The sequence below is a fragment of the Colossoma macropomum genome, unplaced genomic scaffold (assembly GCF_904425465.1).
Source record: "Colossoma macropomum unplaced genomic scaffold, Colossoma_macropomum, whole genome shotgun sequence".
NCBI lineage: Eukaryota > Metazoa > Chordata > Actinopteri > Characiformes > Serrasalmidae > Colossoma > Colossoma macropomum.
Window position 1 is genome coordinate 14,424,939 of NW_023494787.1, and position 25,807 is coordinate 14,450,745.

General features: G+C 39.5%; 2 protein-coding genes across 2 annotated transcripts in view; both read left to right on the top strand.

The window, feature by feature from the left end:
- Positions 1–16: 16 nt before the first annotated feature.
- On the top strand, positions 17–17,953 carry maco1a (macoilin 1a). Its single transcript, XM_036566204.1, has 11 exons — positions 17–289; positions 3,361–3,502; positions 5,505–5,631; positions 6,949–7,072; positions 9,139–9,317; positions 11,384–11,906; positions 11,993–12,151; positions 13,917–14,099; positions 14,585–14,705; positions 15,208–15,382; positions 16,286–17,953. Exons 1-11 carry the CDS (start codon positions 204–206, stop codon positions 16,486–16,488), a joined length of 2,022 nt encoding a protein of 673 aa, XP_036422097.1. The 5' UTR covers positions 17–203; the 3' UTR covers positions 16,489–17,953.
- A 1,489-nt stretch (positions 17,954–19,442) lies between these two features.
- Positions 19,443–25,807, top strand: part of ldlrap1a (low density lipoprotein receptor adaptor protein 1a) — a 31,887-nt gene continuing 25,522 nt past the window's right edge. Inside the window, exon 1 of the mRNA XM_036566205.1 lies at positions 19,443–19,645. Coding sequence (XP_036422098.1) covers positions 19,585–19,645 — 61 coding nt within the window. The 5' untranslated portion in view covers positions 19,443–19,584. The remainder of the gene's footprint in view (positions 19,646–25,807) is intronic.

Sequence of the window (25,807 nt, forward strand, 5' to 3'; positions counted from 1 at the left end):
TCTCGAGCGTACGTTGACTTGACTGAAAGGGAGTGTTTTTATTTTTTATGTCTTTGTTTCTACTTGAGCTTAAATAATGTCATCTTTGCAGCTGCAGAGTGATGCGGCTCGGCGTTGAGGCGCTTACATAACCCTCTTTTCCCCTCTTTATCGTAACGAGCACGAAAGACTTCATTCAGCTCGAAGAAGTTTATGGTGGGAGAATGAAGCGGCGCAATGCGGACTGCAGTAACGTTAAGCTCCGTCGTCCGTTAAAACGGAACCGAATCGCCGAAGGGATCCAGAGCAGGTACCGGAGAACCGGGGCTTTCACCTGGGGGGGCTTTTACCGGGGCGGCACGGCCTCTTTGAACCGTGCCAGCCTCCCATATCCCTCCACAATGCCATCCTCATGCCAGCTGTCAAGCCCAGATAGGTTAAAGGTGTTGTAGGCGCTTAGGCAGCGACCCTCCGGCCTGTCTGTCACAGCTTTAGCTTTAGCCTTTAGCCCTTCACCCAGCGCTGTAAAATCACCGACGACTGGCTCGCACAGGTTTGGTTTCACGTTTAAATGTCTTACTTGCTGTAAACTACGTGGCTACTGTCGGAATAGCAGCCTTAATCAGGGTGGACCGGGCTTAGTTGGCTGCTGGCGTGTCATACATGGCTGTAGCTAAGCTAACGCTAGTGTTACTGCAGCCTATGAGGAGCTGACTGACTGACTTAACGCTACCATATGTTGGCACGACTAACTTAAGGACTAGTTAGCCAAACTGCTTTAAAAAATAGGGTTTACTTAGGCCTTAATGGGGGATTCCACCAGTTTTTCAAAATTTCTGAATGATTCAGTCCCTGAGATGTAAACAGTCATTCAGAGTGGTTTGGTATGAAATGGTTTATTATAGAGAAACATACTGACTCAGATTTCCTTACAGTGGTGCTGATAGGAACCAGGAGTCACAATGTATACAACACAAATTTAGCCATTTTATTTACTATACAAAACTTCCTATGAACCTACATGTGTCTTTTAAGTTTATATATGTCATGATGGTAGTCATAAATCTGAACGAATAAGTTTTCTTTGGGGACTAGTTTGCCTTACAACGCCCTGCATGTACCCCTCCACTATTAATGGGTTAATATAAATTGATTAAATTATGCATTAGACCAAAACGTTAGCACAAAACTGCTATAAAACAATGTCTCAAGCGCCAGGCAGCGTACTCTTAAGTATTTCGTGTAATAGCTTTCTGTGAGGGATCTTTTCGAGGCATTAAACTCCTCAGACGTCTGGTTCCTATCACCACCATGGTGAACAGTTCTGACTCAGTCAGTTTCCTAGAACTAAGCATTTCACACCAAACCACTCGGAATGGTTTTGTTGATATGTCAAACATTTAATTATGTAGAAGTTTTGAAAAGTCAGTGGAGTTCCTTGTTAATTTCCTTCAAGGCTTATGAGACACCTGTTACACACATACACATTTGCCCCATAAAGTGTTTGGACTCTTTCATGACCATTGGCAACTTAACTGAAGTTCTTTAGGTTGTTTCATAAAACGTTCAACAAAATGATTCTTGTTGCAAAGGAAACACTTTTGGCACAACATCAAACTGATGATAGACTCTTTATGTGGAGAAAACCTCAAGAAGCACTCCAACCAGACTGATGGGGTCATGAACTGAATTTTGGATGCAAACCTGCAGAAATCTGCAAAGAAATAACCAGCTGCCTTTTGAAAGAATGCTTTGCAAAAAAAGAAAAAGCTCTGTTTTAAATAAATGCCATTTAAATGCCATCACACTGAGAACAATACATTTCTAAGTATGGCACAAATTTCTTTACACTTTTTGGGGCCACTGTGTATATGACGTTTATGCGTTCTGATGTTCAAAAAGTTTTGAATTGTGGTGTAGTACACAGGAACAAGATCATCTGAACAACTGTCCCTGTATTTAAGAAACTTTTGTAGACTGCTTCAAAATTCTGAATTTTGTAAACATACATTGCACAATAGCACTTACCAGTATTATCTGTTATCATATGTTAATATAGATCCTACTAATCTGAATGTCTTTTCTGATGTAGAGCTGCCGTAAATAGGTTTTTCTTTTTGTTTCCTCTTAGATTGTGAACTCATGCAGTTGAAGCCCATGAACAGTTTAGCTCCTTTTTTACTCTTACAACAATAGTTTTTAAATCCAGTGTTGAGAAATGAAAATATGCCTCAATTAACTTGGTGTGAACGTGATATAATGATTCCCATAGAACTGCTTGCAAACTGTAGCATTGCTGTAAAACTAGAAAACACATAAAAAAGACTTGTCAAAAGGAAAAGGCAATACATTATAAATGATCAGATGTTGTGCTCTGCAAAAAAATATATAGTACCCAAAATGGTTCTTCTGTTGTTACAGTGTCAAACTTGTAACAGTGGCAGAACCCTTTTCATAAAGGTTCTATATAGAACTGTGCATAGCACATTCATGCACATTCTCCATGAGTCTGAAAAACCCTTTCATGATGCCAAAAACCCTTTAATCATGCAAAGGGTTCTTTGAGTGTTCATGGATCTATATAGAACCATGTTGTTTACTAAAGAACCCTTGATGCACCATCATTTAAAGAGTTTAGGCTCAATAACTGGTGCCATTTCAATGTGAAGATGAAACAGATCCTATTTCTCAAGAAGCTTTCCGCCAGAATTTTGCATTTTCTTTTGTCTCTAAACTGTCTTTATTTCCTGAATAAACAATTCTTACTGCCTAGATTTATGTCTATGTAAATATACACAGTTGGTGATGATGGTGTCTCTTGACTCAACATGTTTCTGCTCTCCTTCTAATATGATAATTGTGTCCTTGCTTGCACATTTGCACCATTGGCAGTGTTGCTTGGCACTGTTGCCCAGTTTTGTCCATCTTCAGTGTCTATTCGCTCCAAAATGCAAGTGTGCTGGTTTGCTGAGGCTTTTCCAGTGACATGTTCAGGCATGTCGAGAAGCTGCCTTGCAAATGAAGTTTAACTGTCTTGAAAATTCTGTCAGTTATTGGGCTATTACAGATTTGCTTGGCCTCTTATCTGGTCATGGACTGCAATTTATTCCTGCCGTCCCTGAAAGCGTATTAACTGGCGCAGCTTGGACATTCAAAATGTAAATTCTACAACAGTATGCAAAAAAGATCAGCTTCTTTTAAGGCACGGAAGGGTTTAACCACTATACACAAGTTACTCTGCAGTGGTTTTGTATGTGCGTCCAAGATGTTACTCACATATAGAAGAGCTTACTGAAATCATTGAGACACTGTGCAGAGCAAATACTTTGCCATTATAATGTGTTTGACTCTGATCTGTCTGTCTTCCCCTATATTTTGCAGCACCTTCCTCTACCTGAAGTTCCTTCTGGTGTGGGCTTTGGTGCTGCTGGCAGACTTTGTGCTGGAGTTCCGGTTCGAGTACTTATGGCCCTTCTGGCTCTTCATCAGGAGTGTCTATGACTCCTTCAGATACCAGGGACTGGTGAGTGCCATCTCTTCACCAAAGCAGGAGACCTCAAGCGCAGGCCTCGATTTGTTCCTTGATTTTCCAAAACGAAAGAAATCTCAGAATGCTGGTATTTTTCTTCCTCAACTCCAAAGACCAACAGTGATGTTCATTGCCATTGTGATGATCTTCACATTACCAGAATATAAAAGTCAGAGAAAAAGCAGGCGTCGCTCCATCTGTCTTATCATTTGTTTACATCACAACAGAATGTGAATTGTTTCATCACTTGGACTGAGGCAAATACATGTTTAAAGTTATATAATAAAAGAAAGCATAAGACATGTTGGAATGCAGCGATAAAATATGATAATTCCTAAAATGTATGTAGTTGAAAATGGTAAAGCAATGAGAATAACTTGGACTTTTACCCACTTCTGCGCATCGTTTTTTATCAATTTGATAGGAAACAAAGTTTTGTTTACGAAACTAAACAGTAACAAGTTAGCAGTAGAGTGCAACAGCAGCACATCTAGAGAGAACAAGATAATCTGCACGTCGCAAAAAACGATGATATATGATTAGTTTTTTTTTCATGTCAGTCAAATGATCCTTTCCAGTAGTCGAAAGTAGGGCTGTTTGGTTCCTAATTGTCTGTGTTAGAGCTCTGATTTAAGGCGATAATGTCAGTTTTAATCACCCAGAGCAGTTTAAATGCTTTTCCTGCCGCTCCACATTGCTAGCTAGCATGCTCTCCACTGCATTTGTTTCTGAGAATAATAATCATGATAATAATAATAATAACAAACTCTAACACAGAATGTTTATTTTTCATTTAATCATTAAAGTGAAACGTGTATTTTGAGCTTTTCTTATTTTCGTAGAATATTTGAATATTTAAGAATGTTCGAGTATTTGATTGACTATTCAGAAATGAAAATATTCAGTAGTTTCAGCCCTGGAGACGTGACATAGGACTTATTAAAATGACAAAAGAACTTCTGACAATGGCACATTTAGAGGGAACCCCTGAGTAGATTGTATATTTGGAAGTTTCTCTTTGTTAACTAACACTTGTAGTTGAAGCCCATAGACAATTTAGCTACTGCTTTACTGCTTCACTTTAGTTTTTTGGTGATAAAGTCATAAATAACTATAAGTGCACCAAAATGTAAATGAGATCGACATGTTCTGTGAGAATTATCACTCTGTAAAGAGTTTGCTAAGGTGGCTTTACCTAGTTAGGCAGCTAATGCTAATGTTATTAGCATTTAGCAGTCCCTTTTAATATTGTCACTACAACCATTCCAGTTGTCTCTCAAGCCAGTGAAACATGAACTAGAGCTAGAATCCTAGGTTTCGTTGGTTCCTGTTTGGGTCAGAGCATGTTTTGATGCCCCAAATTTACACGGTCCTTGTTAATAAACCATGAACTTTAAACTTTTATTATGTATTGGCTCAAATATTCAGGATTAATATTTACACTTTTCACTGTCTTTTAATTGAATACCATAAAGCCGATGCAATCGATTCAGAAAAATCACACCGTGAAAACTCTAATCTAAACCGGTTGTAAAAAGCATTTTATTTTAATTATGTGCAGTAAAATTGCATTAAATTAAATATAACCACTTTTTTTTAACAAAGATTATATCTTTTCTTAATCAATGACAACTGATCTAAAAAAGTCCCTAATACTCTGTTTTTGATCTCTATTATTCTTAGCATGTATTCATGGCTAATAAAGGTTTGCAGTTACAGCTGAAGTTTGCTGCACTGCCTATTCCTGCGAAGTGTTTAAACATATGTAAGCATGAGATTTGTACTTAGCTATAATTGTCAGTGTGTGGGCAGAAGCAGGATGCTGGGTTAATTGAATTCCTGATGGGGATTCTACCTCTGACGCCTCGGGTCTCAGGGATGACACAACTGAGCGTGTTTACAAATGTGAAATTGATCCAAAGCTCTCTTAAATTCCAGTAAAGTGCCTTGAATACATAAACATATCATTTCTCCCTTTTTTCTTTCTTCTCTTCAGGCGTTCTCTGTGTTCTTTGTTTGCGTTGCGTTCACATCAGACATCATATGCCTCCTGTTCATCCCTATGCAATGGCTGTTTTTTGCCGCCAGCACTTACGTTTGGGTACAGTACGTATGGCACACAGGTGAGTATCATAAGCTTTTAATTGTTTTCTAACCCTGAGATAGGCTGGGCAGTATGGCAGTGTTTTTGTTGTCATCATACTTTATGTCAGATTATGTTGCACTATGCTTTTTTGAATAGCCTATATCGTGGGTATTGGCATACTTAAGTAACACTGACCAACTGCCTGTTTCACTGCAAAGAGAGCATAATTAGCCCTGTTTAATTGGATTTAGTGCAGTGCAGATAGCAAAAAGTAGTTTTTGATAGTGTTTTTAAATGTGAGACAACTGTTTTTTTATTTTTTTGTCTGTTTCGAAATATATACAAACTACATATTGGGATGCATATGTATTGTAAAAATGTCTTTTGTGATGTTATAGTGTTGCCACATGTCACCAGCCCATACATTTTCTATTCAAATTGGCAAAATGCAAATTGACACGTTTTTAGAGAGCATTGCCAACTACTTTTGAAAAAATGTTGTTATTTATTGACGATTATTGCAGGATTACTTTGCTTATCAAATTAGGTTGTGATCCTAGGTATTTTCCCCAGGCTATTTACACATATATTTGACTGTCTCTATGTAAATGCAAGCCATTTCACTGAAAATAACAGAAATGCTTTTATTTCAAGTTCCTTATTAAAGATTTACGCGTTTAGTTGCATAATTAGAATTCCTCTGCAAAATCTGCAGTAGATGAAGAGGAGATGGATTTTTTTGAGCAATGTTGCACAACGTATCACTTTCCTGCTTGTTAGGATTGCTCACGAAAGAGAGCAATAAAGTGCTGATTCTAGGAGGGTTTCCAGTAAGCAGCCTCATTCACTGTGCCTGAAGCTGCAGCGTTGATAGCCACTGTGGACGTATGCCATCTAGCAAGCCTGAACAAGTGAATGCTGTCAGGAAGCCTGAGGGGTTGTTACCAGTGTTAGCAGCTTGAAAGTGTTTTGTTTGTAGTCACTGTGTCACTGAAGAAAAGTTGATTAATTTTCTAGATGGATTTTAATTTAAACTCTTGTGGCTCAGTCTGCTCACCTTAAAGGGATGCACTGGAATGCTTCTGCTAAGTGAAGCACTAAACTGCAGGAGGATGGCTGAGACAACAGCATTACAAATAATTATCCTGACTGTGTAGGAAGTTGGTGAAAATGTTCCTTTAAGGTGAAATAATAAATTATAACAGCTTATAAGTCTTGATTTCTGTAAGTCTTGTCAAGTTTTCCCAACAGTGTCAGTGTTAATGGTTATTATGAATGATGGGAAATGGAAATCTTTGATCTGCCATACGGGGAATGAATTTGGTTAATGGTCTCTGTGTTTGTGCCTCTTCAGAGCGGGGGGTGTGTCTGCCCACGGTGTCTCTGTGGATACTGTTTGTCTATATCGAAGCAGCCATCCGGTTCAAAGACCTGAAAAATTTCCATGTTGGCCTGTGCCGTCCATTTGCTGCTCACTGGTAAGGTGTTCTGATGCCGTCGAGTTGTGTCCAAATTACATAACAGGGGTTTACATTCCCTGACCTCACAGTGATTTGATTTTGGTTCTTTGGGAAAAGAGTCGGCGCATCATGAAATCGAAAACGATTGTTCAATTTGGTTATTTTGGGAGGATTCATTTTAAAAGTACACAGGCTACACAAATGCGCCTGGAGGAACTGTTGGGGGGGACAAAATAATGAAAACACCACATTACTCAAACTTATTGTTCATTTTATCATGTAGGTGCACTTTGTAGGTTTACAGTTACTAACTGTATTTTATCTGTTGCTGCACTATTTATCAGCTGCCCTCAACTCTGACCGCCATGGAAAGGAATAATCATAAAATCACCAGTGTCCGCTCATTGTTTGAGTGGTGGATTATTCTCAGCACAGCATTTAAAACCTTTCAGCCAACAGGGGTCCTATGGTCAGAAACTGTCCACTGATGAAGGACTATAGAGCAGGGGTCAACAGGCAGACTGTGGTCTGGACGCCAACCTAGCAAGGTATTATAGCGGACTAAACTAAGCACTTGAAAAAAATTGCTAGCAAAGCCAGTTAACTTATATAAAAAGAAATGCACAAATTTTAGCTATGAAAGTGAACCAGCTTGGCTTCTGTAGCAGTCCTGTGGTCTGTTAATAAAAGTAAAGTCGACTGTTTGTCAAAAGTGGATACAATAAGCATCAGAGCCACTGCAAAAGAAAAGAAATTGCTTCAGATTATTGTACTGGCAAAATTCAATTCAGAGGACAAATAGATTAAGCCTAAAGCTCAACATGAAGGGACAGCAGAGTGTTAGTCCATACCTGACAGGGCAGGAGCATGAAATGCTCTTTAAGAATAGCTTTGATCACTGTTTGTTTCAACTGAATAATATTTTTAATTATCTGTTTAATTTATTTAAATTTATGAAAAGACATTTTTTTTTTCTTATGGGGATGAATATTTTTAAATGCTTTTTCTTTCAAAAAGCTTTTTTTTCTTTCTTTCTTCTTCACCATCCATTACCAATTGCTATTCAATTTTCTGGAAAAAAAACCCTTAAATTATAAAAACATTACAAATAGAACAGTTAATCAAAATATCTTTGTGTTTTACTTTATTTTAGTAGTTTATTAGCAGTTAAGCATTAAACCATTGAACCATGGTAACCATTGTCACTATTCATTTCTATTAGTTCATCTGAATTTTTTGTAAACAAGAAATTTGATGTAACTGGACCTTTGCAAGTTTCAGTTGAATACTAGAGGATGCATAATGCAAATTATGCATGGGAAAAGATCTCTAACTGTACACCTTCAAGGTGCACTAATAAGGTAGGTGTGACTAATAATAAGGTGGTTAGTAAATGCACTCATTTTCCAAACCCCCCCAGCAACACGGTTGTGTTTGATACACTTGTACCAGTACCACACACACTACCATGTTAGTGTTCCAGCTGCTCAGAATACCAAAATAATATCTGGTTAGTGGTTTTGCTGTGGTGGTCCCTTTTCACTGATGAATGGAGAGGGGCTGATAGATTGTGCAGTAATACATGGGATACAGTCAGAAACTGTAAACCTATAAAGTGCACCAAAATGGTTTTTTGTCTGCGTTTGAAAATTTTGGCTAAAAAAAATCTAACATTCTGAAATCAAGGCAGTTGAATCACCACCTTAAGGATGGATGAATCATCATGCACAGATACAGTTTTACATGCCTTACATAACTGTTTGTGTTTTGTATAACACTGCTGTCAGAACAAAACCTCATATCCCCAAAATGATAACTTTACAGGAGAATCAAAAAACGTACTTTAATTTTAATGTAAGTCAGTGGAACCAGAATGTTCTCCAAGTCATTTTGGGCTGTTTCTTTTGGTCCATTCTTCATGAAATTGACCAGAGTCTAAAGGGCAACAGGCATTTTCAAATTATGTTAAAAACTGAAAAACAACAGAAGATGGAGATACAAGGTTTTGTTCCGACAGCAGCGCTATGCATGTCTCACGACATAGAAGATGAATTGTGTTTGTTTTTGTTTGTTTTTTTTTAAAGCATCGGCTACCCAGTGGTGACGCTGGGCTTCGGCTTTAAGAGCTATGTGAGCTATAAGATGCGCTTGCGGAAACAGAAGGAAGTGCAGAAGGAGAACGAGTTCTACATGCAGCTCCTTCAGCAGGCACTGCCTCCAGAGCAGCAGATGCTACAGAGGCAGGAGAGAGAGGCAGAGGAAGGTAAACAAACAAATAAATAAATGGATGACATGGTTGCGTGTTCATTTTTGGGTCGCTGTCTGTTTATCGAAAAATAAACAGATGTTGAATTGCAGTGCAGTCTATAAGTAATTGGATAATGTCTCAGTGTTTGTTGTTTTGGCTCTGTACTCCTGCACACTGGATTTGAAATTATACAGAGACTATGCAGAATGTCAGCTTTAATTTGGTTGTTTTTATATGGTGGATGAACATTAAGGAAAAGCGATTGGACAGTTTAAGAAAATCCTAAGTAAATTTGTCCTCTTTAGTACTTGTTGCATTTGATGATTGCCTGTGACCCACAGACATCAGCAGATGCTGGATATCTTCTTTGATGCTCTGCCAGGCCTGTAATGCAGCCATGTTCAGTTCTTTAGTAGCGTTTTATCTTTTGCCTTGTCTTCAAGTAGTTGAAAGGCATGGCCAGTGTGGCTCAGGTCAGATGCAGAACAGTCCAAAACTTTCCAAGTCCAGGAAAATGTCTTGGTTGCTGTAGTGTATGGTTCAGAGCAGCATCTTACTGCTCTGCTTTGAACATTTTTCTCATTCTGTCACTGTGGTTCTTGAGGTTTACCAGTGATCCATATCTTAAGCTGAATATTCTGAGGTTATGCTGGTAAATGCTTCTTTTTTTGGTTATCTTTGACACCTCTCTGTCTACATCCTGGGTCGTAGTCTCTGTCTGTTCAAAAGTTTTTCTTTGTGATTGAAAGTATTTTGTATCTACTACTGTAGTCCTTCATGGGTGGCCAGGAGGTTTACTATTACCAAATTAGCAAATGTCTCTTGATGGTCTTTTTTACTGCCTTTGACACTTCTTTGGTTTTTATATCGAGCACCAACAGCATCAGAAACCAGATATAAATGCAGCATCTATAATTAACTCTGGGCTTTTTGTTAGCTTTCTTGTGCATAACCTAATGATACTCCAATGGCTGAGAAACAACTTGGCATTCATTTATGATTCTTTAAAAATAGGGGGCTATGTTTAAAAACACCTGTGGTTTGTTCACTGTAGATTGGACACCCTTAAATTAAATTCACTCAAAGGATCCATATCCTGCATTTTTCTTTAGTGTTATTTTTCCCTACAAGATCCTTATGATATATCTTAGTAGTATTTGTTACTGTGTCTTTAAGACTGATATATTTGCGACTTCCCTTCTGACTGGCTGCTTCATGCAAAAAGCAGCCGTGGCTGAAACACTTCTTATAATTTGAGTGAATAGGCAGGTCTAAACTGATATAGGCTGAGTAGATAGATGTATGAAATTGATTTGGTTTTTCATTACATTACAAAAACAGTGAATTCAAAGCAGGCTGTTCCTTTCATCTTAGTTATTAGATATGGACTATGGAGTGAATGGTATGTTTAGAAACTTAAACAGTGTTTACAAAAGTGAGGAAAACATAGTTTTCCACAATTTGGGCCGTTTAATGTGTGCTGTTCTAGAGTACAAAGCCAATAAACAACAACTGCTTATTGATCACTCTGTAAAACACCTACAACAACCAAACCAGTCATGTAATGACGAAAATTATTGTTACGTGGTAATATTACTATGTGTTAAGATTACCTGTGTGTTCCATAAACTGCATTTGTTTAGTAGAACTGGCCCGAATGCCCATTTTTAATGGAGTGAAGTGGAAAAGTCTCCATGCAGGTGCAGCTGCCAAAACAGTCATTGCAGCAGGGACATAGGATGAGCAGCCAACAAGCCAGGGTCCAGGGCTGCTGTCCTGCTTTCCATTTGTTTTTGGTTGACCGCTTTGTGAAGGCATTTTTCTTTCTTCTATTTAGGCAGCATTTTCTTTTAATTTTTTTTTGCTTCTAGTCTTGGCAGTATCTATGATATGGTTGCCAAGATGTCCAGAAGTGATGATGACTCAATGGATACACAGATTAAAAAAGAAAAAAGTGCTTAAGTTTGTGTTTTTGGATGGCATTAAATCACATTACTCCTCTGTAATTGGTGATGAAAAAAAAACAGTGGAACATTGTGTTCTTATTCTCCAAACTGATCTCTCTTTCTTTCTCTCTATAGCTGTCTCTAAAGGCATGTTGGAGGCAGATTCAACGCTGCTGGCTCAGAATGGAACTCCTGCTACTAAGAAACTGCCGATTTCGTTCCCCGAGCTGGAGCATCGGGAGCGAGGCAAAGAGGGTGGCAGCGGTAGAGACAGGGACACCAAGAAACAGCAGCAACAGCACAGTATAGGAATAAACAACAATATTCTACAGACTGTGGACTCTAAGCTGCAGGATATTGAGTTTATGGAAAACTACCTGAGCAGCAAGAGACTGAACAATGAGCTGGGAGGCAGTGCTGAGAACCTGCTCCTCAAAGAGGAATTGAGCAGCACAGGTGGAGGCTCCTCCTCAAAACATTACAAAAACTCCTCCCCCCGCAGCCACAGCTCCACCAATGGCAGCGTGCCGTCCTCGTCTACGTCCAGTAGAAGTGAGAAGAAGCAGAAGGGTGTCGGGAAAAACACCAGCGCCCATCGAGATGTGATGGAGAACTATATACCCAACAACCAGCTCAGTAAGCCAGACACTTTAGTGCGGTAAGTGGATTCAAGTTCAGTTTGCACTACACAATCTTTTAGTTAGTTTTGGTTGTTGATGGTACGTTATTTATGTGTGTGTACAGTTTGGAGCAGGACATAAAGAAACTGAAGGCGGACCTTCAGGCGAGCCGTCAGGTGGAGCAGGACCTGCGCAGTCAGATTGGCTCTCTGGGCAGCGTTGAGAGGAACATGCGTTCAGAGCTTGGCCAACTCCGCCAGGAGAACGAGCTGCTGCAGAATAAGTGAGAACTCATTGTGCTTTGAAACGTAGTTGTTAGGACTGTCACATGAATAAAATAATTAATCGTGATTAATTTTTTGTGTAGTTAAAAGTGATTAGTTGTATTTTTCTTATTTGCTCAGATTTGACCTCTTATGGCTATATGAGTGGACAAAATAAGCGTCATCAGAATGTAATTATTACCATCTTTAACGTTATTTTCATCATAGTTTTTTCCTGAAATTGGAAATCATGTGATTTCCATACGGTAGACACAGAAAGAGCAAAAGTGACTGCATATTCCAGCTCCTATTTGTTTGTAGTCTCTCCCTCTCGTACCACTACATCACATCTTGTTTTAACAGGAGCTGGAATTACCACTTTGCTGTTGCTTTTGGTAGTTTGTGGGTTGTTAATTAATCCACAGGTCTCCTGCGAGCACTGTCCAGTGTAGTTTGCAGAAGGCATCCTCCCTTGCTAACTACACTGATATTACTAATATTGACGGCATCAGTGGGGTGTTATGCTTGCAAATGATGCTTCAGACTCAATAGGACTTGCCATTTAGTAGCTGTCTTTGAACGAGAGGACTGCAGTCGTGGAGTTACAGCAAGTTAATGTGAGCCACTGGGCTTCAGGCTAGAACTTCAGATGGTTTGAAAGATCAAACTAGGAATATATGTTAACGTTAGGGCTGGATGTGGTAAATTATGTTTTTCTGAGCAGTTGTGGATATCATCAATACTTCTACCACACTTAATAACTGCATGTTTAATTCCAAAGTGCGTATCATCAGCCCTGTTTAATTGGATTTATTGAAGTGCTGCGTGTCAAACATGGAAAAAATCATTTATTATCATAGATTTTTATACTAATTTTTTAAATGTGGCAAAACTGTTTTTTAGGTTCATTCCAGTTTATCCAATGTCAGAAAAAAAATCAGTATTGTGACGTTGTATTATTGCAATATCGCACACCCCGCGTAAAATGAATTGTCATTAATAATTTATCATGTTCGCTTATTAGCTATTAGTTATTAGCTGTGTGTTTACCTTTGACACCACCCCCAGTTAAGAGCCTAAAATGAATTGGCATTAATAATTTATCATGTTCACTGCTGCCAGATCACTTGGGGGGGAAAAAGCAATGATTTTGCAAAAATTCCAGATTAAATTATTTTCCCCTTTTAGCCCAAAGTTTGTTCTAAGTTTCTGTAGTTTAACACTGCAGCTGCAAGGCTGAAGCAGTGGAAGCTTATACCCTAATTAGCATCATGCAAACTGCATGCCTAAGTCATTATATACTTAATTAACCACATTTAGTTAAGTTTTTTAAATAGACTTGCTTATGTGGTTTCTGACACCATATGAAATACAGTAAAATAATGTAATAGTGGACAAAGTATGTCACATAGATAAAACCAGTAGCAGCCACCTTGAAGCCTGAATTTTTGTCCAGTATATCTTACAGTGTCAGAAACCACATCAGCAACTTAACACGGTTTGTGGTAAGTATTGATAGTTTGCAGAATGCTAATTGGTGGTTCAAGGTTCAGTTAGTTCTTAGATACATTAGCCTTGTAACACCAGTGCAAAACTAAAGAAGAAAACTGATCAGCATCTGATAAACTGCATTTGGTGTGATGGGAAAATTGTGTAAAACTGTGTGAGGAGCTGTCTTTGCATAACATATTGCATAACATCTTGTAAGTGTCTGATCCTGTTTGAGTCTTTACCATGTCAGCCTTTGGATGTGTTAATAGTGCTTTGTGTATGTGTCTTCATCAGGCTTCATAATGCGGTACAGGCCAAACAGAAAGACAAGCAGACCATTGTTCAGCTGGAGAAACGTCTGAAAGCTGAGCAGGAGGCACGAGCAGCAATAGAGAAACAGCTAGCTGATGAGAAGAAGAGAAAAAAGCTGGAGGAAGCAACAGCTGCCCGTGCTGTTGCTCTGGCTGCTGCGTCCAGGTAAAGCCTACACAGAGCATGACATAGCCCTGCAAACTGTGATGGAGGCGTTGGTCTGTTTTCATACATCAGTTATATTTTCCGCCAACCTGATAGTCAGCGAATTCAGACTGGTCACTCTTGAAGTCAGTGCAGACAGTAGAAACTGAACATAATGCAGAGGAAATTGGGACTGTTTTAGATCAAAAAGTACTAAAAAATAACTACTGCAAGGCTACTTTGTATGCAAGTAATGAAACACTGTTTATTATTTAGTAGTCTGTACTAATGTAAGCATGTTTAATATGTGATTTAACCTTCAAGCAGTAAACAAGCATCACCATGTTCATGCAGCAGCTGCAGATGCAGTTGTTTTCCTATTGTGAGCTGAGTCGGGACATGTTTTCCCCCAGCTTTTCATTTTACCTGTTAGTTTCTTTCCTGCATTAACTCTTGTTGACACCTGCATGGTGGAAGACTCACTGCATGTTCTCCTAACACAACAGAGGGGAATGCACAGACTCCCTGAGGACACGCATTCGGGAGCTGGAGTCTGAGTGCAAGAAGCTTTCCCACGATGTCAAATTTAAAGAGGAGCAGCTTCGAGAGCTTGAGGGCAAAGCGCAGGTGAGCTGCAGGCATTTCACCACTAAGGACTTGTCTGGTCCACTTTTTCCTTGAAGAAAAACAAAGAATACAGCATTAGATGGTGCGTAAACTGCAGATATTGCTATGTCAGTTCAAGACTGCCTATGAATATTGCTGAATATTACTGTATAAAACATGCCCTCTTCAGTCGAACATTAGGGGGGGAGACTACATTCTGGACAACGTAATTGGCTGAGTTCCCATTAGAAATGGATTTAAGAGCAGAGTTCACTACTTTGTAATGTGACAAAGTGATTTACTTAAGCATTCCCATCTCAGCATGTTGAGGCAGTTGGCAGTGGCTTTATTAAATGAGTCAGATAGCTTCAAACATGTCTGAAGAAGCCTATGCACTTACCCCCTCATGAATTGGTAGTGTTATTGAAAGGGAGCAAGGCATGGACATAAAAAGATGTAATAAAATTCTCATGTGTTTCTCCATGTCTCTGCTCATCCTTCCTCTTTCCACTCTGCCTGACAGGAGCTGCGCAAGTATAAAGAGAACGAAAAAGATACAGAGGTTCTCATGTCTGCGCTATCAGCAATGCAGGATAAGACCCAGCACTTGGAGAACAGCCTGAGTGCTGAGACCAGGATCAAGCTGGACCTCTTCTCAGCGCTGGGGGATGCCAAGAGGCAGCTAGAGATTGCACAAGGTTACACTTCCTCTCTGTTTTTTAACATTCAGTGTCATTTATTGCTCTCTTGCCTGATACGCTTTCACACAAATACACACCCAAACACAGTAGAGATTTAGTCAGATCTGAAATTTTTAACTGACCCTGATTATAGACAGAGAACATTCTCTGCCCAAGTGTGACCCCGACCTGACAGTACCAGTTTTTGAATCTGCAGATTGAGGAAGAGCTCAACTATAGGTCAAAATATTCTGTCCCAAGCAGACCATAGCCTGACCAAATTCTGTCTAAACCTGACTGTAGACCTACAGAATTCTGTCTGAGCCCGACTGCAGCCCGACTGTGTTCTGTCTGAACCTGACTGAAGACCCACAAAATTCTGTCTGAACCCGACTGCAGCCTGACCAAATTCTGTCTGAACCTGACTGTAGACCCACAAAATTCTGTCTGAACCCGACTGCAGCCTGACCAAATTCTGTCTGAACCTGACTGTAGACCTACAAAATTCTGTCTGAACCCGACTGCAGCCCGACTGTGTTCTGTCTGAACCTGACTGAAGACCCACAAAATTCTGAAGACTGAAGACCCACAAATTCCGAACCCGACTGCAGCCTGACAAGATTCTGTATTAACCCGACTGTACCCCTACAGACTTTTGTCTGAGCCTGACTGAAACCAACACATTCTGTCTGAACGCGACTGTAGCCCAAATGAACTCTCTCTCTCTCTCTCTTTCCACTAACAGGAAATACAATTTCCAGTAGAGCATTACATTCCTAACAGTAGCATCTGTTAAGCCTTGTCAACATCCATGCCTCCCAAACAAACGACCCCAGTGTGCCTTAAAAATTGTAGGATGCAAGAACTAATATCTTTTATTTAGGGAAAAAAATTAAACATGACAAATGTTTTTGTGCGCAGGTCAGATCCTGCAGAAGGACCAGGAGATAAAGGAGCTGAAGCAGAAGATAGCAGAGGTCATGGCCGTCATGCCCAGCATCACGTATTCAGCCGACACAAACAACATGACCCCTGTCACGCCTCACTACTCGTCCAAGTTCATGGACACCAGTCCCTCCAGTCTGGACCCCAACGCCTCCGTATACCAGCCACTGAAAAAGTGAAAGCTTTCCCCTCCCTGCCCTCCGTTTTGTCCTCTAAACTGACCAGGCTCAGTATGTGTACCTCTTAAGAGTGTTTTTACACCCCCTCACCCCTCTCAGTAATCTGTTCTCTGTTGTTGGTGAAACAAAAGGAGGAAAAGATAGGAAAAAAAGGGATGTTATGCTGACTAAATTTGCCCAGTTTGGATTTTAGGATTGTTTTGTAAAGCTATCAGAAAGCTCAGCCAAACTTTTTCCGCAGTTAAGCCACTACAGTCTGTGGCGCTTATGCGTCTCCTCCCAGTTCCTCTGTTCAGGTGTTTCTACCTTTCCCCCCACTTTTGTGTTAAACATAAGGAATTTTAAGTGCCAGAGGAGAGGCGGGATGTTTACTTCATGGCAAGTTTAATGAATGTAAAAGAAAAGCAAATATTATTTCACGTTTGGTTCTTTTATTACCATGAGATGAGAGTATTCCTGACTGAAGACACAATTTGTTTATCCAGATGCTGTGATTGTTGAAAGAGCATGTTTCGGTTCAGTTATGACGATAGTATTGTAATTCTTTCAGTGTGGATCAGAAGTTGCGATTGGTTTCGTATTATTCATGTTTGAAAATTGAAATGCTCCGTTCTGCCCCGACGCTGTCTGACAAGTCCATAGTTCACCTGCGTTCCCAACACGGCGATGCCAAAGTTGAGGAAGAGGTTCAGAAGAGACTGATCGTGATGTTGTATTCATTGATTATATGCTGCATAAATATTTGAGAATGTTGTATTTTGCGGTCAGTGCAAATCCTCTTTATTACTGGACCAAATTAAAATAGTTTAGACAATATGCAGAGAGCTGAACATACACAGTGTGGGTAGCTGATCTTTCCAGTCATTTTACGCAGTGCCTTGAATCTTTTCAGTTTAAAATACTTCACACAACAACCCGGATGATGTCCTCCCTCGATCAGCTCGTGCCCATTCTTTTTTCTTTCAGTAGCGGTACTTCTGTTCAGCTTCTCTCATGTGTTTTATTTGGCCGTGAGTTATAGATGTCATACAGTGATCACTGAAATCAGGCTTACTTTTGTTTCAGTGAACAGTGGTCCTCCAAATCTACGCTTGTTTACGACTTGTTTACGACACTGTAAAAGTAAAAAAAGCTTGCTGAATGTTTTCATTTCAGTAAAAAGTGCCAAGTACGGTCCCATCAACACCACCACCACCACCATCGTTATCATCACCTCAGAGGTAGAGATATCCATAGACAATAGCTTAAGTTACATTTGACAAATGCGCTGTATGTGTCATCTTAATAGTGCTGGCAAGATTGGCCTCATCTGTCACTTAAAAATCAGCCCACTTTATGCTATTCACATCCTTCACGTTTTCTTAAATGATTGCTCTGAAATTTGCATCATGCAACAAGCTTGTTTGGATTAGATCTTGTTTTGCAACAGGGATGATTTGTCAAATGTTGAATTTTTACTGTTCCCCTGACTGAAAAGTATTTCTGTGGATTGCAGTGGCGTTGTTTTGGGGTCTTTTTTGTAAACTTTGTGAAGAGTAAAGAAGAAAGCAGTTATTTCTCGTTTGCTGTCCATTTTTTTTCTTTTAAAGTTGACGTGAACAGGAAATCCTGACAGATTTTCCTACTTTCCTCACCTATTTGTGAGTGAAATATGGTATCAGGGAGGGTCTCTCAGCTGGCTGAGCCTTTTCTCTCAATGATTGGTGTATTGGGGGGGGGTTAATATTTTGCCCGCCTACTGGTGCAAAGTCATGTAATCAAAACTCAGAAGATGGTTTAGAGATGGGCAAAATTAATTATATTACAGTCAGCGATTATGGAGAAACTAGAACTTTGTTCTTTGAGTGATATATGATCTATCATGCTCAATATGACGAGGCAGATAAACTAACAAGGTAAAAAAAAATCTATTTTAATTTCAGGTTGGCTTAAAGATAGCGGTGCATACAGATTTATGGTCAAAGAGTATTTTAATGTCCACAGTCTAGTGAAAAACTGAGGCAGCAAGTTTGCATTTTAAACCATATTGATCTTCAAACAACAAAAATGACTCTTTTCGTGTAAACATAAAGAAAAACGTTAGAAATCTGTTGATTGCCCCGAATTCAGACTCAAGATACAACATAGAAACTATTTGACATTTCTGCCTGTGTCAACATGATTGTGTTTCCAGTAGCCACATGGGGGTGACATGGCCCACATTTAGAGGATACACTGAATTCTGGAAATTTGCAGCAAGAAATAGAAAATAAACATTTACTGGCGCATTCCAAACACCGTATAAGAACTTATTTGTCTCAAAGGGACGTTCCATGCATTTTTCAAAATTTCTGCATAATGCAGTCATTCAGATTGCATGAAAAGTCATTCAGAGTGGTTTGATGTGGTTCATTGTAAAGAAACATACTGACTCAGATTTCTTTACAGCGGTGGTGATAGAAACCAGGGGTTGCAAAGTCTACAACACAGATACACCCATTTTGTTTACTATCCGACAGAGCCAGTGAACCTACACGTCTTCTGAGATTTATTTGTTGATGATAAAATAAATGTTCTTTGGCAACTATTTTGCTTTACAACCCCCAGCATGTACTAAAAGTAATCATGAAATACTAGAATACAGATTATAGATAAAAGCTTTGTCACAAAACTGTCATATAACTCATTTCTTAGGCAGTGTAAACTTTCCGTGATTGAGCTTTTAGTGGCATTGAACACTTCAGACGTCTGGTTCCTATCACCACCACTGTGAACACTTCTGACTCAGCAAGTTTCTCTAGAATGGAGTATTTCACATCAAACCAATCTGAATCACTCCATTGAATCATGCATATATTTAAAAAAAATGGTGGACTTTCCCTTTAAACGTTGGGAAATGAGGAATGTGCAGCCAGGAGAGGGTTAATATGAACCTTTTTTCCTTGATTGACAGCTGTAGCTCCGCCCACTCGGAGGCTGAAGTTACAGATATCTTGAGCATCAAAACAACAAAGTTGACGGAGCGGCTGGCCGCGTTTAGTCGGACGGGGTTTGCTGAGTCGGGCGCTTTTAGGGTCTTTCAGCTCCAGCTGTTTTTGTTTTTTGTCAAGATTTGGGATGGACGTGCTGAAATCGGCCGGAAGAGCTCTGCGCAGTCCGAGTCTCAGCAAACACCACAGTGAGTAACTCCAACACAAAGTCAGTTCACATCAGCGAAAAGAGGGTCAGCTTCCAGTTTTCCCGTTCCACCTTAAATGGTGCAGCAGTTGCAGTCTGGCGCCTGAGAAAGTTTAACTACACTATTTAAGGTGGAACGGGAGAATTCGAACTAGAAGCCGCGAATAAGTAGCCAAGCTCAGCCTCGTATCAGTGCAAGTTCATTCTGTGTGTACTGTGAATCAGGCTGAAGTCGTTTTTCTTTCTTTTCGTGTTTTACTTGCTTACTTTTGTCTTTCATTGTGCATTTAACTCGTGTCTCATTTCTCTCTTTATTTTCATTTCTCACATCTTTAAAAAGTTCGTGTTTACGTTTTATAGACGAGGCTGAAGTTATGTTCATCCGCTGCTTATTGGATTGGAATGTTCAGTTCCACCTTAAATTTAACTCATGTTCTGGCGCCTGTTCGCTAACTGCTGCGCCATTTAAGGTGGAACGGTTCGTTTATAGAGAGAGACACACAGCAGACACGAGTTCACCTACAAACTCCATCTGTCCTTTTCAGAGCTGTGCTGTGCCCCTTAACCCCTTAACTGTGACCTTACATCCTTTACATGTGTGTTTTACGAGTATTGCAGATGGAAACACACCGGTTAGCTTTTACATTCACTCCATCATCCTAACTGTTCACTGCTGCCTTTTGGTTTTAAAGGTCTGTGAAGTTTTTAACTCTTTCTCAGTGTTTCAGAAACTGTGCCTTGTACTGCTAAAGCAAACATGTCTGACTGTGACCTGTGACAGTAGTGGTTTATACAGTCACCTGCCAATTTTAAAGTGCTTAACAAGCAGGTGAGGCCTACAGTCATGTGCAATTTCCAAAGTAAACCTTTAGCTTGTTTTACTGAGCCTATAGTCTGGCTTATGGCAGTGCTCAGTAATGTCACCCTCAGAGTAGAGTTTAATTACGGAGGTAATTAATTCATGTTAATTCCAGCAAATTGTCATAATCTGTACATAATTCAGAGTGTTTTGATGTGAAATCCTGTATTCTAGAGTAACTTACTGAGTAAGAGTCACCACAGTGGTGGGGATGGGAACCTAGGGGTGGGCAATATGGTAATATTTTATCGTTATTGTGATAAATTATGTGAAGATGCTTTTCTGAGCCTGTCCTGGATATCGCCAGTTCTTACAGAACGCTGACTAACTACGTTTCATTATAAGTTGAGCATAATTAGGCCTGTTTAATTGGATTTAGTGCAGTGTAGTGTGTAAAATATTAAATAAGAATAAGAATAATATTGTGATAGTTAATTACTGTGTATCGTAAAATGCCTTGAAGTATCATGATGCTATTTTTTACCATATCGCGAACCTTATGAGAACCAGACATCCAAAGAGTTCATTGCAAGCATTAAGAGATTATTTCTGCCCATTCACAGAAATCTATCACATGAAATGGTTATGGATATGCGTCTTGAGACATTGTTATACGATCATTTTAAGATATGTTTTTTTTTCTTCAGATTTACCACTATTACCACTACCTATTTTACCATCATCAACATTGCATATAAAAACTCAGAAGACGTGTAGCTGCACTGGTGGTTTTGGATAGTAAATAAAATGGCTGTATTTGTGTTGTAGACTAACTGATCAGTAAGTTTGTCTACAGTGAATCATTTCACATCAAACCACTCTGAATGACTTTTACATCTCATCAACCAAGTTATGCAGAAATTATGAAAAATGGTTGGACTTCTCCTTTAAAGGATCATTCTGTGCAGAATCATTTATACATTTAAAATACATCTAATCGTTTATACTCTGATCTTGTATTGTGAATGTACTTCGGTGGTGTATGCTAGTCTGTGGATGTGTGTCGCACTACTTCTTACAGTAACTCTGCTTTCATGGTCCCCCATGTCTGTTTAGTAAAGAGGGGCAGCTCACATGAATTACTGTAAGTATTGAGACTAGAAACTTCTGCACCTACAGTGTGGGAGCCCCTCGGCTCTGGCTGATTTGTGACTTTTTCCTGAGGGGAACAGTGGGAACTTAAGAGCGCTCTTGACCCCATAAGAGCCCTTTAGAGGTTTAGAGGACTTAACACCATGACGACAGACTGGAATGCCTACAGAAGGAATTCTAAGACTTGTCGTTCAAGTTCACAGCCAAGTTCAAGCACAGCAAAGTGCCCTGCGTTTGTGAAGAACAGAGAATTTGACTCTGTATTTGTAAGCTCTGAAAAGTGAGCAGTGCGTAAAGTCCGCTGTCTATAGTACATTACTCACTCATTATTGTATCTATCCCTGCCATATCCACACATATACTTTGTGTACATACTAGAGGTGGGTCATTATCTTTATATATTTAAATAGTCTTGAAAGTTTAAAAAATATTTTTTGGATTTTTGATACACAAACAAGCCACTTTTCCAATTTACTAAATCTCAGAAAAACAAAATATTGTGATACATATTGTGTATCATGAAAATGTCTTGAAGTATCGTGATGTGCAGTTTTTAACATATCGCCCACCTCTATGAGAACCAGAGGTCCAAAGGTTTATTGCAAGCGTTAAGATTATTTCTGCTCCTACTATATACTAGTACACATACTACTACGTAGTCCTGCATGTACTAGAGGTGGGTCAGAGTTTAAAAATATTTGAATAGTCTTGGAAGTTTAAAAATAATTTTTTGCATTTTTGTTATGCAAACAAGCTACTGTCTGCTGTTATGCGTTCTCAGCATAGAGCCATGAGCTGTCTGAACTCCTCTAGACAGCAGCGTACAGCCCGCATCTCACGTTTTAGTCAGAGTTTCTTTTCTGTTCGAAGAAGAAAGCAAAGAAAGACTGCTGCAGCCGTCTAAAGTTTGCCACACAACGGAGAAGAAGCTCCGAGCTACACCAGCAGAGGGTGGCAGATAGTACAAGACACAGTTATAGCACATATAAAGTGTTGCAAAAAGCATTGATTATTATGTTTAGTATCAGGTACCTCACTCTTTAGAAGTTCAGGTAAAATATGAAGAAACAGAACAGAGTTAGAACGAAAAGCTGCTGAATAAGAAGCCAGTTTCAGCCTTGTAAAAATTCAGACGTGAATTACTATTTTTCACAATAAAAATATTTCAGATTTACTTTGGTTGTTAAAAATGGTTCCTATTTGAAAATGTATGTATGCTGTGATGTGTATATACCCAATCGGTCAGAAATTTTAATGATAAACATTTTTGGCCATACCACCCACCACTACTTAACATGTGTCTGTAAATCTTATCCCTTGTGTGGTGTTGGGGTCCGTTGGGGACCCGTTTTCAATGTTTACCGAAAGACGAAATTATGCTATTTATTATTATTTCAACCTCAGATTTCTTGGCCTTTGCTTATTTTCTGTGAAGAACATATAAACTCATAACACATTTTCAGTGTCTTCACACTGTAAACCCCCCACACATTTATACTACACATGTGGTGTTGGGTGAACCCGTGGGAATGATAATGTGGAGGTGCTGTGTCCCTCACTCTGTTCTTCTCCTACATGGCCTGCTGTTAGTGTGTGTGTGTCTTTGTGTGTATGTGTTTGTATATGTGTGTATGAGGGTGGACAACATGGAGAGGCTGCTGATTGGCTACAGCTGCTAAAGGAGAACCCTACACTGGCCACTTGTGATATTTTAAACATCTGGTATTTTTACATAAATTGTTGTGGCTGTTTTGATTTAAAAAAAACAATAATGCAGTGGGTCCACCAGACCACTGAGTAACAAACACATCAACACCACACAAGGTATAAAGACTTCAGATTGACCTCTTTCTCAGTGTAAATTACAAGCCATATGTCATCAATGGATTTGTGGTCTGGTCTGTATTTAATATATAAACATATGTTTATCTGGGTATAGGGGGGCTGTATGATGAGCAGTTTTATAAATAACTGTGCTGTCCCGTCGCTCTCACTTGGGGAAATAGTTTGGTCAGAAATGACAATGTGGCTAATAAGGGATGAAACTGGATAGTCACCATTAGCATTATGAAAATGACATCATTGGTAGCTAGTGACTTGCGTTCAGAGTCAGCAATATTATCATCTATGATTGATTCCTTTAACGCCAGACCCCCTCTAATACCTTTACATCAAATAACAGGCCAGAACGTCTTGTGCGTTGTTCATGATGATTCACCTTGGCACACTTTTTAATTACGTCCCTTCTCATTTCACGTGCCACTCAGCCATCATCTTATAGAAATAATTTCTCATTAAGGTAGGAGGGGGTGAGTGTCCTTCAAAAGCTCCAAAGTCACACGCCTTAAATGAGAAACTGTAATGCTTGCAGCAAACATGGCTACTATATAATGAAGAGTGACTGGAGTAGACTTTTTTATGGTGCTTTATAGAGGTACGATTTATAGCCAGTACCTTTGGATCTCTTGTGTGTCGGTGTCCTGCTCATACTAAACAGGTGGACCGTCTGATGCAGATGGGAGAGATGCACCGGCAGCACACGGCCAGCAGCTGTTCAGGCTTTTCCAACTGCCTCATTTTCTAAAAGGCCATTCACTAATTGACTGCTCTTATTTCAAGACTAGCGTTGACTAGTGTGTGTTTTTGTGAAATGATGTCAAGTCTCTGTCTGCATTTTTCTCTTTTTTCCCCAAGAACCTGCTTGTTTGTATGGTTTTATGTACCAAAGTCATTTCTACATGACCATTTTCTGCCCTCTCTTCATCCCTAACAATTAAACAGGCTGTTTTTGTGCCTGACTGTGCGCCATTTTTACATGATCATTTTCCAACTTTTCTGGTTAAACAGATTGTTTTTGTTGCTCTGCCTTTAAGACTGATGCATGTAAATAAGAGTGATGCATGTATTGCATCTGATTTAAAAAGCACTCCAGGCTGAAACACTCTTTATAACTTCATTGTGGAAAGCCTTCCCAGAAGAGCTGAAGCTGTTATACCTTCAAAGGGTGGGCCGACATCATATTAAACCCTATGGATTAAGAACGGGATGTCACTCAAGTTAATATGCGTGGGAAGGCAGACGAGCGAATACTTTTGGCAATACATTGCATGTTTTAAAGCTTTAGCAATGTTTACATACTACTTCTTTGAAAAAAATAAAGAAAATTTCCATGACAAGGGTCCTTTAAGATGTGTATATGTAAATCTCTGCTGTTCTGATTGACTGACTCCTTCGCATGCGAAATGAGGCACACTGCATTCAAAAAGCAGTCTGTACAGACGAATGTACTGAGCAAACCAATCTGAAAAAGTGAACTCAGTCACCCTTTTTGCATGTCTGGATCCTTTGAAAGGCTGTAATGGTGCATTTTCTTCCTGACAGACAGGAACAGTACAACGTTTAATCGTTTTCCCCACATCTTCCACTCCAATAACTATGCTACAGATTGCAGGAACAACACTCTATCACTTCAGTGTGAATGAAGGGGGCTTAAACCGCTATAGGCTGAGTGGGTGGTCCCATGCAAACATGCTCATAATTGTGACCTGAAACTTTTATTAAAGAAAATTAAACGATTCAGGACTTCTTGAAATGAGACTCCATTGAATTATATTAGTTCAGTTTACATCAAAACTCACATTTGACAGAGTTCTTTACTTTTACAATATGTGTGAGACTGCAAAACAAATCCCTCACTCTAAGCTGTGTCTACAGGGGTTAATCCTAGCATTCCAAGCGTTCCTAAGTTTCTAACTAACTGATATCCTTTTATTGTTTGTATTATGAAGTTTGGGTTGTTTCCTGACTCGAGGTATTTCCTGTTTAATTTAATCTGAACAAAGATAGCTCAAGGGGTCAAAATGGTCGTTGGTCAAAACCTTCAGAAACTTTATGAAACTAATTAAAATAACCCCCCTTAAATATGTTCTGATATCCTTGCAGTCTCAGCCGTGCAGAGTACAGCACTGCAGTGTAGAGGAAGTTTGTAAAGTCAGAGTCTGTCCGGTCTGGACCATTGGTCACCCCACCCTTGCGTGCTTCTCAATGATAATCATTCAAATAAAGTAGAGGTTCCCACAGTGATTAAGGGCTTCTGGGTGTCCCACTAATCAGTATTTAGTGAGATTGCCTATCACTCTGGCCGTGTTATTATGCCCCTCTTTGTTTATGAGCTTCTGAGAAGGCCTCCCAGCTGTGGAGGACTATCATCAA

Bases quoted from the DNA above. Each gene is read 5' to 3' on its own strand.
- maco1a (XM_036566204.1), top strand. From the start codon at position 204: ATGAAGCGGCGCAATGCGGACTGCAGTAACGTTAAGCTCCGTCGTCCG. The intron at 3,503-5,504 runs GTGAGTGCCATC...TCTTCTCTTCAG, and splicing joins CCTTCAGATACCAGGGACTG to GCGTTCTCTGTGTTCTTTGT. The intron at 9,318-11,383 runs GTAAACAAACAA...TTCTCTCTATAG, and splicing joins GGAGAGAGAGGCAGAGGAAG to CTGTCTCTAAAGGCATGTTG.